Below are 17,454 nucleotides of genomic sequence, written 5' to 3'. Positions count from 1 at the left end.
AAGTGTGTGCAGGGTTGCAGTATTGTTCTCAAGTAAGTGTGCAAAGGATTGCAGCCCTAGGGTGACCAGGTGGGCGTAAGAACAGGTCTTATGTGCTTTCGATAGCTAGGTAGAAGAGAAAATTGCTGCAGATACAGCTTCTCGTGCAGATTTAAGAAAAGTTGCATCGGTCAAAGTTCCCACTTCTGTACAATTTCTCTTTGCATCTGGTTGTGCTAACCACGCTCATTGACCAAGGAGCTGTTCTTATACTGAACCCAACAACTGATCCAGGAGATAATGACTGTCTACTGTGTCAAATGCTTTTCCATGCTGGCATCTTCCTCAGCTTGGGGGATCTTTATGGGTACCAGTGAACATGCCACAGGTTCCTACTAGGACCTTTCAGATTTGTTTATGTTTATTTATAAAATAAATTTCTGTCCAGCTTTTCCTTTCCAAAATAGGGGTACCCAAATGGCTTACTAGATGCAGGACACGTCTTCTGCCACTGAGTTAGTAGAGGCCACTTCTAAAGCCCTGTTTTTGTTTATTTAAAAACCTGCTTTAGAACAGCTTGCTATAATAGCTTAAAGGTAAAGGGACCCCTGACTGTTAGGTCCAGTCGCGGACGACTCTGGGGTTGCGGCGCTCATCTCACTTTATTAACCGAGGGAGCTGGTGTACAGCTTCCGGGTCATGTGGCCAGCATGACCAAGCTGCTTCTGGCGAACCAGAGCAGCGCATGGGAAATGCCTTTTACCTTCCCGCCGGAGCGGTACCTATTTATCTACTTGCACTTTGTGCTTTCGAACTGCTAGGCTGGCAGGAGCAGGGACCGAGCAAAGGGAGCTCACCCCGTCATTGGGATTCAAACCGCCAACCTTCTGATCGGCAAGCTCTAGGCTCTGTGGTTTAACCCACAGGTTGCTGCTAAATGCTCTGCCACTTTACCTCTTTGCTTTGTTTTAATGGCAACTCCAGGGCATTTGCTAGCTAATACCAACCTTTTCAGAAGGCCTCAAGTTTTTCACTTGCATTAAGATTACAGCAAAGTCAATTTTTTACTCCTGCGATTCTGTAAGCTAGGAATGACCAGAAATAAAAAGGGAATAACCATCAAGAGTGTGAGGAATTTTAAATGGGCAGAGTGCACCATCTACTGGTGTGAAGGAGACTCTTTTGTCAGTACAGTGAGAAATAGCCCCAAAGGAGAAAAACTGAATCAGATTGTTCCATCTCTAATTGTGCAGCTCAACCCAAATTTTTTTTGCTGAGGAAAGAAATTGTGTTCACTGGAAATTACTTCCCAGTAAGTATTTGCAGGAGGGCAGTCAGTGTTGGACTGTGTTGCAGTTTCAGCAGCCTTATTTTGGTTTTAGGTGCTGCGTTTATATCCTGCTCCCACAACCAGAGGGCTCCTACAGTGGATTGCAAATAAGCTACAACAATAAAACAGAAAAGCAAGCAAACATAAAGGGCTCAGGGGAAATCTCATGGCGCTCACCTCTAACTTCATGAGACATATGAGAATAATATCAGCCAATTTCACAGGGTTGTTATAAGGATTAGGGAGCAGTCCTATGCGCAAGAAGCTGGTGTAAAGTCACACCAGATCCAAACCCTGGTCAGCAGTGGGGCTGCTGCTCTGCCTAACCCTGGCAGAGGGAAAACAAGCCATTAAAACTGGGTTCTATGCAGGGTTGCCAGGTCACGTGACCGCGCCGAATGCTCCCACCAAGCCCCTGGGATGAGCAAGTTACACTGGTTTGTATCTTCAGACTGAGGATTTAATGTCATATTGGGTGTTCTATAAAGAGCTTTATAGGTCACAACCAGGATTTGTTGCTGATTGTTTTTGTTCCGTTCAAGGGATTTAAAACCTGGTCCTTTCTTTCCCCCAGGTGGCATCTTCTCCGTTGACCTTTTCATCATGGAAACAGACGGCATCGGTCAACAGAGACTCAGTAAAGCAGAGAAGAAGCTGCGGCAAAAACAGATGAAGGCCAGGCATACCCTGCTAAGGCACGAGGGGATTGAGTGCGTGTCGTACCCCACCAAGGTGATTTGGGAGTTGAAGTTGCTCCTAGTTGAATGCGAATTGTGTTTTAAGTAGGTTTACTAAGAGATCGGTCCCACTGATCTTAATGGGGCTCATTGGCCAGGCTTGCTGTGGCTAATGGTGTTTGGAGTTCAGCAACCTCTGGAGGGCAGCAGGTCGGAGATGGGGAAGGCTGGTGTGGAACAGATCACATGGCAGAAATCCAAGCTGTTGGTGAAATGGACAACTACCCATCCTGGATTAATACGACTTGAGTAGTTTTTCCATAAATGAAAGCTGCTATCAATAATTATATATGGTGCAAAATTCAGTGGCCAGGTTGCTCACCAGAACAAGATGGTTTGAGCTTATAATGCCAATCCTGACCCAACCCAACTGCACTGGCTGCTAATTATTTTCTGGGCCCAATTCAAAGTGCTGGTGTTGACCTATAAAGCCTTACACGGCTCAGGATCTCAATACCTTAAGGACCGCCTCTTCCCATACGAACTGACCCAGACCCTGTGCTTGTCATCTGAGGCCCAACTCTATGTCCCCCCGCCTTGAGAGGTTTGGAGGGTGGCAAAACAAGAGGGGGCCTTTTCTGTGGTGGCTCCCTGTCTGTGGAATGCTCTCTCCAGTGAGGCTCGCCCAGCACTGTCATTAAATGTATTTAGGCGCCAGGTGAAAACATTCCTTTTTAGCCAGGTTTTTGACCATTAAATAATCTATGGCCTGTTAAAGGTGTGTGCATGTGTGTGGATGACTGTTATTATGATGGTTTTTATGGCTATGCTGTCTATTACCATGCTTTGTTTTATGTTTTTATTATTATGCGCTGTAAAATATATTTTTAATGTTGTCCACCGCCCTGAGATCTTTTTATAAAGGGCAGGACAGTGGTACCTCAGGTTACATACACTTCAGGTTACGTATGCTTCAGGTTACAGTCTCCGCTAACCCAGAAATAGTGCTTCAGGTTAAGAACTTTGCTTCGAGATGAGAACAGAAATTGGGCTCCGGTGGCGCGGCAGCAGGAGGAGGCCCCATTAGCTAAAGTGGTGCTTCAGGTTAAGAACAGTTTCAGGTTAAGTACGGACCTCTGGAACGAATTAAGTACTTAACCTGAGGTACCACTGTGTATGAATCAAAACCATAACAACAACAACAAATTTCTAGCTATTTCAAATCTAAACATTTCATTTTGTTTTTCAAACAGCAATTCTGGGATAAGAGCCTAATTTCCTCTTTTATTTCTCCAATGTGTTTATGGAATGTTGCTTTCAGATGAATAAATTAGTGTTGATTACTCATGTCTGTGTCTCACTTGTCCTCCCCCCCCCTTCCACCGCCCTCCTCTTTATCTCCCGATAATTAGAGCCTGGTGGTTGCCAACGGAGGTCTGGGCAATGGTGTAAGCAGATGCCAACTGCTCGGCGTAGTGCAGGATTGTGGGCTGGTGAAAGCTCTCCTAATGCCTCCTGGTAAACCATATTCGTTTGTGAAATACGGAAGGACAGAAGACTCCCAAAAAGCCTATGACTCCCTCAACGGGAAGGAGATAACAGTGGAGGACTCTGGCCAAACTGTCGTTCTCTATTTCAACTTTGTGGAAAAAGGTATTGCTGCTGTATTTAGATGATGATGATGATGATGATGATGATAATAATAATAATAAATTTATTATTAATACTCCGCCCATCTGGCTGAGTTTCCCCAGCCACTCTGGGCGGCTCCCAATCGAGTGTTAAAAACAATACAGTGTTAAATATTTAAAAATTCCCCAAACAGGGCTGCCTTCAGGTGTTTTTAAAAAATAGGATAGCTGCTTATTTCCTTGACATTTGATGGGAGGGCGTTCCACAGAGCAGGCGCCACTACTGAGAAGGCCCTCTGCCTGGTTCCCTGTAACCTCACTTCTCGCAATGAGGGAACCGCCAGAAGGCCCTCGGAACTGGACCTAAGTGTCCGGTCTGAACGATGGGGGTGGAGACGCTCCTTCAGGTATACAGGATGGATAGATGATAGATAGATAGGTAGGTAGATAGACAGATAAATAAATGCAGGTTTAATAAATAAATAGAGCCAGCCCACCCACCTAGGGCTTCCACTGTTAAATGCATCATACTTCCAGTGTACAACCACTCTAAGAAGTTGATCTGCCTGTCTGTTTCCTCCTCTTTGGTCTCAGTGTTGCTCTTGTAGAGCTCAGGAGGGAGGAGAATGGCACTGCCTGTCTGGCACCATTTTCTGCTGGTCTTCCCACCTTCTTCCCCACCTGTCATCATTGCATACCTCTGTAAACCCTGGGGTTCATCCGCGCTGGCTGATGCCTCCCTCTTGTGCGTGGGTGGTGCCGTTTTGGCTGCATAAGCGATGGTATTGAAAGCCCAAACATCAGAAATCGAGGGAATGCTATCTTATTTTAAGATCAGCTTTTAGGAATATAGCAATGCAACAGGTGAAATGTGTGCAGGTACTTATTATTTCTGGATTATTATTTGAGTTACTGATCAACATTAAAGGTGAAGGTAAAAGACCCTTGACCATTAGGTCCAGTTGTGACCGACTCTGGGGTTGCGGCGCTCAACTCGCTTTATTGGCCGAGGGAGCCGGCGTACAGCTTCCGGGTCATGTGGCCAGCATGACTAAGCCACTTCTGAGCATGACTAAGCCGCTTCTGAGCAGCACATGGAAACGGCGTTTACCTTCCTGCCGGAGCGGTACCTATTTATCTACTTGCACTTTGATGTGCTTTCGAACTGCTAGGTTGGCAGGAGCAGGGACCGAGCAACGGGAGCTCACCCCATCATGGGGATTCGAACCGCCGAACTTCTGAATATTTTCTTTTAATTGTTTCCATAATCTTGTGGGCTTGCATTCTTTTTGCACGGCTGACAATCTGTGGCAGGCAGATAGGGGAAAGGGGGCTTACTGGAAGGGTCAGGTGCACTGCTTAGGGGGTTTGGGGCCATAGGCTGCATGCATTTAAAGCACCCCCAAAGAATATGAGGAAGTGTAGTTTGTTAAGGATGCTGGGAGCGGTAAACTACACTTCCCTGGTTTCTATGGGGAGCAAAATGTGCTCTAAACATATCTTCTTCTTCTTTGGCGATCACTTGTAGCCGAGTAAGATTGTCTTCCATAAACATTGTTTTAACAGTAAGTCCATAGGTGACTGTGGAGGCCAATTCTGGATCCACACATCCTTCCACAGTGGGGACATAGGTTTCCGGGTGGGAGTTGATCATGGGGAGGATTTGCCAAGCGTCCCTTCCTCTTAGCGCATTTCTCCCTTTCGTCTTGAGTTCGAGCGTCTTCAAAACCCATGATACCTTTGGTAAAGGCTCTTCTTCAAATGGAGCGCTCGCACGCTAGTGTTTCCCAGTTGTTGGTGTTTATACTACTTTTAAAAAAAAAGATTTGCCTTGAGAGAGCTTTTGAACTTTTTTTGTTGACCACCGGCATTACGATTGCCATTTTTAAGTTCGGAATAGAGTACAGTGGTACCTTGGAAGTTGAACAGAATCCGTTCCAGAATTCTGTTCGACTTCCAAAACATTCGGAAACCAAAGTGCGGCTTCTGATTGGCTGCAGAAAGTTCCTGCAGCCAATCGGAAGCCCCGTCGGACGTTCGGCTTCCAAAAATAGTTCACAAACTGGAACACTCAGTTTGCAGAGTTCGGGAGCCAAAACGTTTGAGAACTAAGCTGTTCGAAAACCAAGGTTCGACTGTAGTTGCTTTGGAAGATGATATCAGGCACCCACACAATAATGACCTGTCCAGCTAAGTTGATTTTGAAGAATCATTGCTTCGACACTGGTGATCTTTGCTTCTTCCAGTACACTGGCATTAGTTTGCCTGTCTTCCCAGGTGATGTAGGAAATTTTTCGGAGACACTGTTGATGGAATTTTTTGAGGAGTTGGAGATGGCGTTTATAAACACATGGTGTATATGCAACCCTAGTCCAAGATCCAAAGGAAGTAAATTTTGTGACTGAGCAACTGACCCTGCTCCCGCAGCATTAAATGGCTTTTGAAACTCCCTTCAGCTGGGGAGGGGGCTGCTAAAAATGTCTAACTCGCTTCCACGCACCTTTGGGCTCAAAGATTTGTCGTTCTTTTGATCCTGGACGTAGCATTTAGACATGTCTTCTTTCCCCGCTCTGTATTCATCGCCTGTTGGCCACAAACAAACTCTCAATCCTCGTGAGAAGTCCTGGGAAGAGACAGTCAAAGGCAGCTGACATCTCACCTGGAACAGCCGGGGGAAATGGTGACCTTTTCCTTTGACAAAGCAGTCAGGCGTTTGAATCTGAAAAGCAGCCGGGTTCTCTGGTCCTAAACAGAAGGGGGTTTGCGTGGCACAGTGTGTGGGGACCAAGCCTGTGGCGCATGACTAGAAGGATTACTGTCTCCGATTAGGATTGCTTTTGGCTTTATCGCTTAATTCACTAATGCGCTTTCCATAAGAGGTTTTCCAAGATCTTTCTAGTCAGGCAGGGGCTTGAGGTGAGCAGGTTTCCCCCTACATCTACTTCTTACAGCACCTTTCTGTCAATATATTATATGCAATTCTCAACCATGGTTTGTTATTGCAAGAACAAGCCTAGTCTCTCTTCTGGGCTTGTGCAGCCCCTCTCACTGCTCCTGCTGCAAGGATGAGATTGGAAGCTTTACCCTTTACCTTATAGAGGACACACCGGTTAGCATATTATTCAGACCCTAAACTGTGGTTAATCATAACTGTGTTTGGTGAAAGTAAGCCAGCTTTATAAACTGTGGTTTGAAGTTGCCCTGTTTCCACTTACCAAAATTAAGATTAACCACAGTTTGTCTGAGTGAGGATAATAAGGCAAGCTTCAGTTAACTAAAAATGGAAGTAAAGGCTTATAAACTACACCTACTGGCTGCTTCAGAGGGGAATGAGTCAGCATGGAGGGGTAGGAGTGGGTAGCTAGGCTCTTTCTGGTAATATAAACAACGGTTTAGTGTTGCATCCAGCCAAGCCCTATATTTAACTGCTTGGTCATTTTTGATGTTGCTACCTGCCTAGAGAGCATTTAAAAATTGGCAAATTCGAACATCTAGATAATTACAGAACTTGTTTGTTTGAGGACTATATGTCTATGCAGCTTGAAAGAACAGCATGGGGAGTTGTTCAATTTTTTTTATACTCCTAGTTCCTTGGGAGGACATGACACCTACAGCCTTGCCTCCTGGCCTGAAGATACTTGAGGAGCTGGTTTTGCCTGAGGAAGAAAAGGAACTTTTAGAAAGCATTGATTGGGCAGAGGATGAAGTCACCTCAGCTGGTAAGTAATGCTTCCTAAGAATGGCTGTTATTTTGGATGAATCTGCCAATCACATATTTGCTCACTCTTTGAGGGGATTTGTGTGTTATGGTAAATCGGGTTCGGCTTCCCAATTTTGGGCAATGAGGCCAGGGATTTGGAGCAAGAGAAATAACTTCTCTCAGAGCTATTCCCAGGTACTCCGCTTACGCCAGAAACACTGGTGCAAATGGGGCTTGTTGTGACAGGACTTTCCTGGCCTGAGGAAATGCTGTTTCCCACATGAGATTCAGTCTCGGAAGTCCTAGTGGATCCGCAGGTTCCTCCTGTCCCCATTGGAGCTAAGATCGTGAAAGTAGGCTTGGCCCTTTTAAATGAGGAGGTTCCTCTTGCTGAAGGCAGAAGTAGTTACTCAGATAAAGCAGGTCCTCTTTGAGGCTGACTGGTGATGAGCCAACATTTGAGGTTCTGCTATAATGGCAGTTATAATGGCCTGAGTGCTGCATAGAGCTATCTTTCAGCATATCTCTGCAGAAGTTGAAAATAAGAAAGCTTTGTTTCCTTCTGCTGGTTCCCTCACTGCGTGAAGCAAAGTTACAGGGAACTAGGCAGAGGGCCTTCTTGGTAGTGGCACCCTCCTTGTGGAACACCCTCCCTTCAGATGTCAAGGAGATAAAGAACTACACAACTTTTAGAAGATATCTGAAGGCAGCCCTGTATCAGGAAGTTTTTAATGTTTGATGTTTATTATGTTTTTATATATGCTGTAAGCTGCCCAGATGGGGGGGGGGTATAAATAAAATAATAATAATCAATTAATGGAAATACTGTCTTGATAGGAAAGATTCTAATTCTATCCAACCAAGGTAAAGGTGCTTTGAGCCATGCTTGTTTTTAATCCATGGAATTTTGACAGTTGTAGGTTCCCATATTGCTAACTTTTTAGTCGACAGGTTGGGAATCCTCATCATTCCTAGCCAGGATGGCCAGTTATCAGATATAATGGGGATATAGTCGAACAGCATCAGAGTGTCAAATGCTTCCTTTTCCTGCTGTCATGGTTTTGGACTGAACAGTGCTGAAATTTGGGCTGGACAATGAATTATTTGCCTAAATACTTGCAAGTGCTGTGAGACAGGAACTGTGAAAATAAAGATGATTAATTGTTTTAAGGATTTGCATTTCCGTTCCAAGAAAATTCTGCTTGAGGTGTTTTACAGCAAAAGATAAACGTGCACATTCATCTTATCTGTGTAAGCTTCCTTAGTTATGGGTGGGGAACTTGAGTTTCCGTGGTGCAAAATCTGGAATCATTTTGGCAAAGCATTTCAACCTCTGTGGTTTTGATCAGTTTAGTTGCTTGCTCATGGTACTGGTTTGTAACAGGCACCCTTGCCATCATCTACATAGACAACAGTGACTTAAGAGCTGGTTTGGAGGTTTAACTGCAGTACAATAGACAGCAGATGTGAAGTTCACTGGTGCCACCTGCAACCTTTTTATAAAGCAATGTGCAAATCTCTGGCACACACCTGAGACCAGACACACAGGCGTGAGGATTCATGAATTTGACCAAGTGACTCATTCTGTGCAGTGGAAGCAAATCTTTCACCTGTTGTTTGTGTATTCATTGCGGCAATTGCAGCATCCAAGTTGTCTTGAAGGCTGCTATTTATTTCCAATGCCTCTTTATGTTATTTAACCATAGTAAGAACAAAAACCGTAGTAAGAACAAAAAAGTTTTTTGTGGGAAAGTGTGTGTGTGTGTGTGTGTGTGTGTGTGTGTGTGTATATATATATATATGCTTTCGTAGATTTTCACGGGTATAGGTATGCAGGTTTTGGTGTCCTCGGGTGTCTTCCCGTGTAAAAGTTGGGGTGTCTAGGCGACGTTTCGACGAGGTCTCACTCGTCATCTTCAGGCTGGTGCTTTCGGCTTCTTGTTACTGGAACAGAGCTCTGTTCCAGTAACAAGAAGCCGAAAGCACCAGCCTGAAGATGACGAGTGAGACCTCGTCGAAACGTCGCCTAGACACCCCAACTTTTACACGGGAAGACACCCGAGGACACCAAAACCTGCATATATATATATATATATATATATATATATATATATATAAAAAATATAATGTTTTGTTTAGATTGTTGTAAGATGTGTGATTCCTGTTGTATATTTTGTTGCTTCTTCCGCTTGTAAACTGCCTAGAAAGGCAGTGTACAAATTAAAAGTGAAATGAAATGAAAATGACTCTAGTTGAAAAACAGGATTACTCAATAAAGTATAGTAGCACTTCAGCTTACATAGCCCTCTGGTTATGTAAACTTCATGTTACGAAAGCAGCAAACCCGGAAGTATCGGACTGGGTTTCTCCACACACGCATGCGCAGAACAGTGATCCTCGGGCTGCGAAAACCTTGGGATCCGGCCGGACCTCCGGAATGGATCCCGTTCGCAACCGGAGGTACCACTCTACTTCACAAGCATTATCTAGTAATCTGTACAACAACCCTATAAAGTAGGCTATTATTATTATCCCCTGATCTTGAAGGTGGGAGGGACTGAGGCTGAGAGAAAATGTGGATCATCAGAAGCCACAGCGTGAGTTGAGGGCACAGGGAACTTTCAAACTCAGAACTTCCTGAATTCTGGCTTGGTCCTTAAGCCACTATGCAACAGCAGCTCAAAATATATATTGTGGTTTTTTAATTTTTTCTCCCCTTCCAAACATGGTTCTGTTTTTCTTCCTTTCCATTTTCGCAGCTCAGAAGTCTCTGAAACACAGGAGGGTAAAACATTTTGGATACGAGTTTCGATATGATAACAACAATGTTGATAGAGACAGACCGTTACCTGGAGGTGAGCATCCCGATGGAATGCCTGTTATGTGTGTCTTCCGTTGAATAATCAATACAGCTTTCTTCACTGATTAGTAGTGGTTGCAATTCTGTATATGCTTACTGGGGAGTAACTGTTGTTGAAATCTGTGAAACTTGCTTCCAAGTATACAATAGAAATGGGCTTGCAGCGCAAGGCTTCCATTCACCTAGGTTGTAATCTTAAACATGCGGTTGACTCCCAGGTAAGTGGGTCTTAAAGGACTTTGGCCTAGATATGTGTTTGAATCAATTTCCTTTTACAGTGGTACCTCGCAAGACGAATGCCTCGCAAGACGGAAAACTCGCAAGACGAAAGGGTTTTTGGTTTTTTGAGTTGCTTCGCAAGACGATTTTCCCTATGGGCTTGCTTCGCAAGACGGAAACGTCTTGCAAGTTTGTTTCCTTTTTCTTAAAACCGTTAATACAGTTGCGACTTGACTTCGAGGAGCAACTCATAGAACGCGGTGTGGTAGCCTTTTTTGAGGTTTTTGAAGACTTTGGTGATTTTTGAAGCTTTTCCAAAACTTTCCCGACACCGTGCTTCGCAAGACGAAAAAATCGCAAGACGAAAAAACTCGCGGAACGAATTAATTTCGTCTTGCGAGGCACCACTGTAATGTGTTTAGGGAAGAATCCAGAAAATGCTTGATGAGTAGCTTTGAAAATCTGACATGCATATGAGATGCACAAAACCTGAAGAAGGTAGCAGGAGTTTTGGAAGATCCAACATCACAGCTAGTACATTACAGCCTGGGAATGGCTTTGACTGGCTGCCTAACCAGATGAGGGTAGCCGGTGTGTCTCAAATCCTCAGTGAGTTAGGGACTTCCCCTGCATGCGAAGACAGGATTGAGTGGGTGAGACCAATGCTGGGTCCAGGGGTCAAGAAAGCGGTTTCTGCATGTGCTGTAGAGGGGAGTGAGCGGCTGATGGGGCTCATCAACCTGGGAAGGCAGCCCGTCTAGGAAAGAGAAAACTCTGATCCTAAACCACCACTGCCTTGTGAGATATCTTCAGGAGAAGAAAGGGCTAAGGAGTAAAACCTACACTATCCAGAGTGGAGTGAGAGCTGGACCATAAAGAAGGCCGATCGCCGAAGAATTGATGCTTTTGAATTCTGGTGCTGGAGGAGACTCTTGAGAGTCCCATGGACTGCAAGAAGATCAAACCTATCCATTCTGAAGGAAATCAGCCCTGAGTGCTCACTGGAAGGACAGATCGTGAAGCTGAGGCTCCAATACTTTGACCACCTCATAAGAAGAGAAGACTCCCTGGAAAAGACCCTGATATTGGGAAAGATGGAGGGCACAAGGAGAAGGGGACGACAGAGGACGAGATGGTTGGACAGTGTTCTTGAAGCTACGAACATGAATTTGTCCAAACTGCAGGAGGCAGTGGAAGACAGGAGTGCCTGGCGTGTTCTGGTCCATGGGGTCACGAAGAGTCGGACATGACTAAACGACTAAACAACAACATCCAGAGTGGAGTCCTTAAGGCGGTTGGATGGCACCTTTCATGCCTCCATCTGGCAAGTCCTGCAGCCAAGCTGGTGCCAAACGTATTGCTCTGATTTTCTTTGGACCACAACAGTGAGGCTGAGAGCGGGGTCTTGTCGTATGGGCAGCCCAGGACCTCCATGCACACTGCCTAGGCTTGCATCCCAGAGAGGTCACTTCGGTGCTGCTAATGCAGTAGTGTAACTTCACCCTCAGAGGCGCACTCCATTCCCTCTTGAGGCAGACGGATGCGAACAACTGCGGGAGGAGGGAGTTGTAAGCGACTCCTAAGCACTTTCCCCCTCACATTCTATTAGGAGACGGAAATTTTGCCCACAGCAAGAAGTAGCCGTGCGAAGCCTGATCGTTTGCACATTAAGACAGTATACATTACAGTTCGCTTCATCCCTTTCCCTGCGCATCAGAATTAGCTCACTCCAAGTGAGAGGCACAGTAGGATAATCTCAAATTCATTAATTTGGCAAATAAATTCAAAGTTGTCTTCTCCAACGGGCATGCCAGTAAGCAAACTCGTGCTGTGATCCAGGGAACACCGCCCCCCCTCCCACCCCAACTCATGCTTATAAAGATGCCGAGACCATTTAGTTGCAATTAGCCTGTTTCTAATTGCTTTATGCTGCTAGCGCATTTAAGAAACATGAAAACAGTCCCTGTGAAAATCCCAAGCTGCTTCCTTCTACAATAGCATCGAGTGTAATGTTTTCAGCTGTGGAGCAGAAATGTGCAAGGTGAATAGCCATGGCTGCATTTGTTTCATTATTACATTTATACCCTACTTTTCCTCCAAGGAGCTCAAAGCCACAGGCTTGTCATTCTCCCTCCTCCTCTTAACATCACAACAGCCCTGTGAGGTAGAATTATGCTGACAAATCGTGACAGGCTTAAGGTCACTCAGCAAGCTTCGTAGTTGTGCAGATTTAAACCTCTGTAGGTCTTGTCCAACGTTCTGCTACAACGCCATAATGGCAAAAAACCCAACACAACCCCATATAAATGTAACTGACATGTTTTCCTTTTTGTGGTGTATTCTGTATGAAGAATTTAAGAGTTGAAACTTCGCAGCTTTCCTAATTGTATGCTTTATTTGTTTTCTGATGTGGGAATGTTTTGTTGTGGATGAGGGAAAAGAGAGAAAACCTTCTGCTTTCATATTTTCTCACCGCCTCAGGTCTCCCAGATATCTGTAACAAGCTTCTTGCAAAATGGTTGAAGATGGGGCACATTAAGGAGAAACCTGATCAACTGACTATAAATCAGTATGAACCTGGACAGGGTACGTACACGTGTTGCACTAACATCTTTAACCTGACACAAACACCCCTTAATCAAAATGCCTTGGTAAATGCAGAAATATTATTGGACATATGGGAGGTGTCAGTTCCTTGGGTATATGGGGCAAGCCCTCCAAGGTCTCCAGTTGATACCCAGTTGAAACTGAAGACAGCAGTCTTACCTTTTGTTAGGAACATTGAAAGCTGTCTTATATTATCAAGCCCATTGGTTCATTTGGCTGGGCATCGTTGACAAAGTTGATTGGTAACAGCTTTTCAGAGTTTTAGGTAGGAGTCTTTTCCCAGCCCTTCTTAAAGATGGGGGAAGAAATTGATCTTTGTGTGTGTTTTGTTTAGGCAAACCTATCTAGACATGTTACTGTTGGTGCAAATAAAAATATATACAGTGGTACCTCGGGTTACATACGCTTCAGATTACAGACTCCGCTAACCCAGAAATAGTACCTCGGGTTAAGAATTTCGCTTGAGAACAGAAATTGTGCTCTGGCGGCATGGCGGCAGCGGGAGGCCCCACTGGCTAAAGTGGTACCTCAGGTTAAGAACAGTTTCAGGTTAAGAACGGACCTCCAGAATGAATTAAGTTCTTAACCCGAGGTACCACTGTAAAGGCAAATTCCTGGATGTTAACATCCAAGTTAAGAGCAAGTACTCTTTGTTGAGAGAACCCTGGCAGAGATTCAAAGTCACAATCTATGCAGCAAAGTAAAGCGTGGAAATGTAGGCTGTTTGACCTTTAAAATATGCTCTTCCAAGTGAGTGCTAAATTTTCCCTGTTCCCCCAGCACAGGAAAAGACCACACATTTGGTTAGTTAAAAATTGGTGTACTTACAAACTCTGCCAAGGTCAGGTTTATGTGCTTTCCTGTACATCAGCCAGAAAAGTTGCTCAGGTAGTAAAATTTCTCTGAGTTAAAAAGTGGTAAAGGTTCTTGGGTTATTGGTATAGGAACTCAAGAATGGCTGGTGAGAGCCATGCGGTTGAGCTAGAGCAACCAGTTTAAAGCTCTTCACACACACTGAGCATCTCAGGTAGACTGGGTACAACAATGGACTTGATTGCCTATTTCCTCCCAAGGTGAGAGGAAGGAAGGTGAGAGGAAGTGCTAAGCCTAGCAGGACAGCTTACTCTCTGGCGTTAACCCCTTCATGCATTAATTGAACTTGAGCATGTTGGTTATATAAGGCTGGTTATCTTAGTTACAGGGACGTGGGTGGTGCTGTGGGTTAAACCACAGAGCCTAAGACTTGCCGATCAGAAGGTTAGCGTTTCGAATCCCCACAATGGGGTGAGCTCCCGTTGCTCGGTCCCTGCTCCTGCCAACCTAGCAGTTCGAAAGCACATCAAGTGCAAGTAGATAAATAGGTACCGCTCCGGCGGGAAGGTAAACAGCGTTTCCGTGTGCTGTTCTGGTTCGCCAGAAGCGGCTTAGTCATGCTGGCCACATGACCCGGAAGCTGAATGCCGGCTCCCTTGGCCACTAAAGCGAGGTGAGCGCCGCAACCCCAGAGTTGGTCATGACTGGACCTAATGGTCAGGGGTCCCTTTACCTTTATCTTAGTTACATGTGAGTGATCTCTTTTTTAGCTACTGTAGATTGTAATAATCTTTCAAATCCTCCCCTGTTTTTATCAATAGTTTTAATGTATTATTATGTATTTTTGTAAACCGCTTAGAGGTTCTCTTATAATCAAGTGGTATATGAATTTGGATAGATATATGTAAGGGATTGAACCTGGGACCTTTCGTTTGCAAAACGTGTACTTTACTGCTGAGCAAGACCCCTCTCTCCTAAAACAGCTAGTGATGCAAAACACATGACATGATAGCATCATGCAGTGACATGCCCTGCTCCCTACAAACTTAAGCTTATAGTGGAGGAATGCATGGCTACAAGGCACCATATACTACATTTTCCATCCCTTAGATGGGGAAATAGTAAGAGGAGTGACAGTGGTGCTGTGTTTGGTGCCAAATTTGCATTTGCCATAAATTCTGGTCCTAGCCTAAGGCATCCATAGCACTTGTAACAAGATTTCTTTTTTCTTTGGCTTTTGTTGTTGTTAAATTTGATTTATTACCTGTCATAAACTGGGCTGGACGGCTGGGAGTTACAGTGCAAAACTTCTGAAGGACACTAGGTGGAATGAGACTTCTGTAGAGAACGAGGGAAGTTTCTTGGCCTACCAGGGTACAAGAGTAGGACTGATGGTGAGGAAAAGTGGAAAAATTGATTCTCACATGTACTGAACCACGGCTTTGTTTTATGTTGCAGGAATCCCTCCTCACATAGATACGCATTCTGCTTTTGAGGATGAAATCATAGCTCTAAGTTTAGGAGCTGAGGTAATTTGTATATCTTTTTCTGGGTTTTTTGAGTAGAGGCAAGTTGGGTTCCTCCCGGCCATTAGGGCGAATGAGGGGACAGCCTCAGGCAGAAGATGCTGAAGGATGGGGAGATGAAAAAAGTGTGTGTTTACTGTAGTTTTGCACCACATCTGAACTGAGCCCAGCATGCAGTCTCCTTTGACAATACTGCCAACCTTCCTTGTAGTGCACTCATGCCTTAACTTGCTTGGGGTGAGGAACTAAGCTCTGTGCCCTATCCAAGTTTTCAGTATTGGTTTCAGGAGAACAAAAGTATTTCTATGTTCTGAGCGCTTGTAATTTCATGTTATGGGGGGGGAAAAACCCTCCTGGTCTTAAAAATAAGTTGCCTAGAGGACTGAGACAGACTTGGCCATCTCTTTTCTTCACCCTGAAGCTATTTAGCTACACCTGTTGAATTTTTTAAAAATATGAGATGAGGATTTCTTAGAAGTAGCTGTGCCGCCGGTGGAATTCTTGCAGGGAGCTTTGCCTGAAAATCCTTTGTGGATAAAAAATAATAATATTTAATCCCTCTGTTTCATAGGTTATTTTTTGAGATGTACTGGCCTTGAAGTACTTTTGTCTGTCTTGGTCCATCCTGATCCAGGAACTAATGGATGCTTCTTATCTTCCATTGTCAGTTATGAAAGCTGACATTGGTGTACAGAAGCCTTTTCTTAAGAAGAGACAACAAAAGCAGAGGCGGGGGGTTGAGCAGGAAGGACACCTGTGCGTTTCCGAGATTGTGTTTTTCATATGCTGCAGCTAAGCTCTTTAAAGCGGAGTGCTCTAAATGAAGTGGGTCTGTCAGCTGATTGCGTTTTGCTGAAACCTTTAATGGGGGGTTCAGAACATGGGAAGCAGCGACTCTTCATTCATCTAGCCCATTTATTATCTACACTGATCCTTGTCTGCACGCTACAATACATTTAAAGCAGTATCATCCCGTTTTAAACAGTCACGGATTCTATCAAAAGAATCCTGGGATGTGTAGTTTGTTAAGGGTGCTGAGAGTTGTTGGGAGGCTCCTAATAATAATAATAATAATAATAATAATAATTTCTTATTTGTACCCTGCACATCTGGCTGGGTTTCCCCAGCCACTCTGGGCGGCTTCCAACAAAGATTAAAAATACATTAAAATGTCACACATTAAAAACTTCCCTAAACAGGGCTGCCTTCAGATGTCTTCTAAATGTCAGGTAGTTGTTGTTGTCTTTGACATCTGATGGGAGGGTGTTCCACAGGGCAGGCGCCACTACCGAGAAGGCCCTCTGCCTGGTTCACTGTAGCTTTGCTTCTCGCAATGAGGGAACCTAGAGCCTTCTCTGAGCTAGAATTCCCAGAATTCTCAGGGAAGAGGGATTGATTGTTAAAACTCACTCAGCATTGTAGCTCCTAACAACTTTCAAGACCCTCAATAAACGGAAGTTCCCAGGGTTCTTTGGGGGGTAGCCATGACTCCTTAAAGGGTTATGATGTAGCTTTAGAGGTATATTGCAGATGAGGCCTAGGTTCTCAGGCAGAGGCCTTTGCCATCACCTGACCCTTTCTTAACTGAAGATGCCAGGGATTAAGCCTGATGCACAAGCACAGTTTGAGACTGCTTGGGAAACATCTGGGAGAGGATGAGCATTAGAGAGGGTGGAAGGCAGAGGCCTTTAGTCCTGGCAAGTGTTCCATAGGGCCAAGGCCTGCTGGGAAGTGTTGCTGAGTTGCATGCTGTTTCCTTGAACACAGAGTCAACTTCACTGACAACAGAGCCCTGTGTCTTTCGTGCTGACCTGCGTCTGACTCCAAGCCCTGACAGGAGTGTTTCCTGCCTGAAACCCCAGAGAGTGGCTTCTAAGTCAGTGTAGACAATTCCAGTGGTCAGACTTTCTTTGTTCCTATAACCGCTTGCAGACTTATTTCACAGCAGTTTTGATCACTTAAGAAAGGCAAAAGTTGGGAATTGGGCTTCGTAAACAGGGCTTGATGGGGGCGGTCTGCTTCTTCTGCCCAGTTCACATAGCAAGAATTTGGGGAAGTGGCAGAGACACATGCCAGCTGCTAAACTGAGGACGGCAGGATGGGTCTTCGTTT

At 44.8% G+C, this 17,454-nt stretch overlaps 1 protein-coding gene across 2 annotated transcripts in view; it reads left to right on the top strand.

Annotated features, from left to right (window-relative positions):
• ALKBH8 (alkB homolog 8, tRNA methyltransferase) overlaps positions 1 to 17,454 on the top strand; it is a 59,044-nt gene that overhangs the window by 1,553 nt on the left and 40,037 nt on the right. For both annotated transcript variants that reach the window (XM_028726197.2, XM_077927042.1), the window contains exons 2-7: positions 1,884 to 2,041; positions 3,399 to 3,639; positions 7,205 to 7,336; positions 10,077 to 10,172; positions 12,878 to 12,982; positions 15,275 to 15,345. In XM_028726197.2, the coding sequence (XP_028582030.2) occupies positions 1,913 to 2,041; positions 3,399 to 3,639; positions 7,205 to 7,336; positions 10,077 to 10,172; positions 12,878 to 12,982; positions 15,275 to 15,345 (774 nt within the window). In that variant the 5' untranslated portion in view covers positions 1,884 to 1,912. The remainder of the gene's footprint in view (positions 1 to 1,883; positions 2,042 to 3,398; positions 3,640 to 7,204; positions 7,337 to 10,076; positions 10,173 to 12,877; positions 12,983 to 15,274; positions 15,346 to 17,454) is intronic.

The sequence above is a fragment of the Podarcis muralis genome, chromosome 4 (assembly GCF_964188315.1).
Source record: "Podarcis muralis chromosome 4, rPodMur119.hap1.1, whole genome shotgun sequence".
Taxonomy (NCBI): domain Eukaryota; kingdom Metazoa; phylum Chordata; class Lepidosauria; order Squamata; family Lacertidae; genus Podarcis; species Podarcis muralis.
The sequence above is the reverse complement of the archived record's forward strand: the minus strand, read 5'-3'. Positions and strand labels throughout refer to the sequence as shown.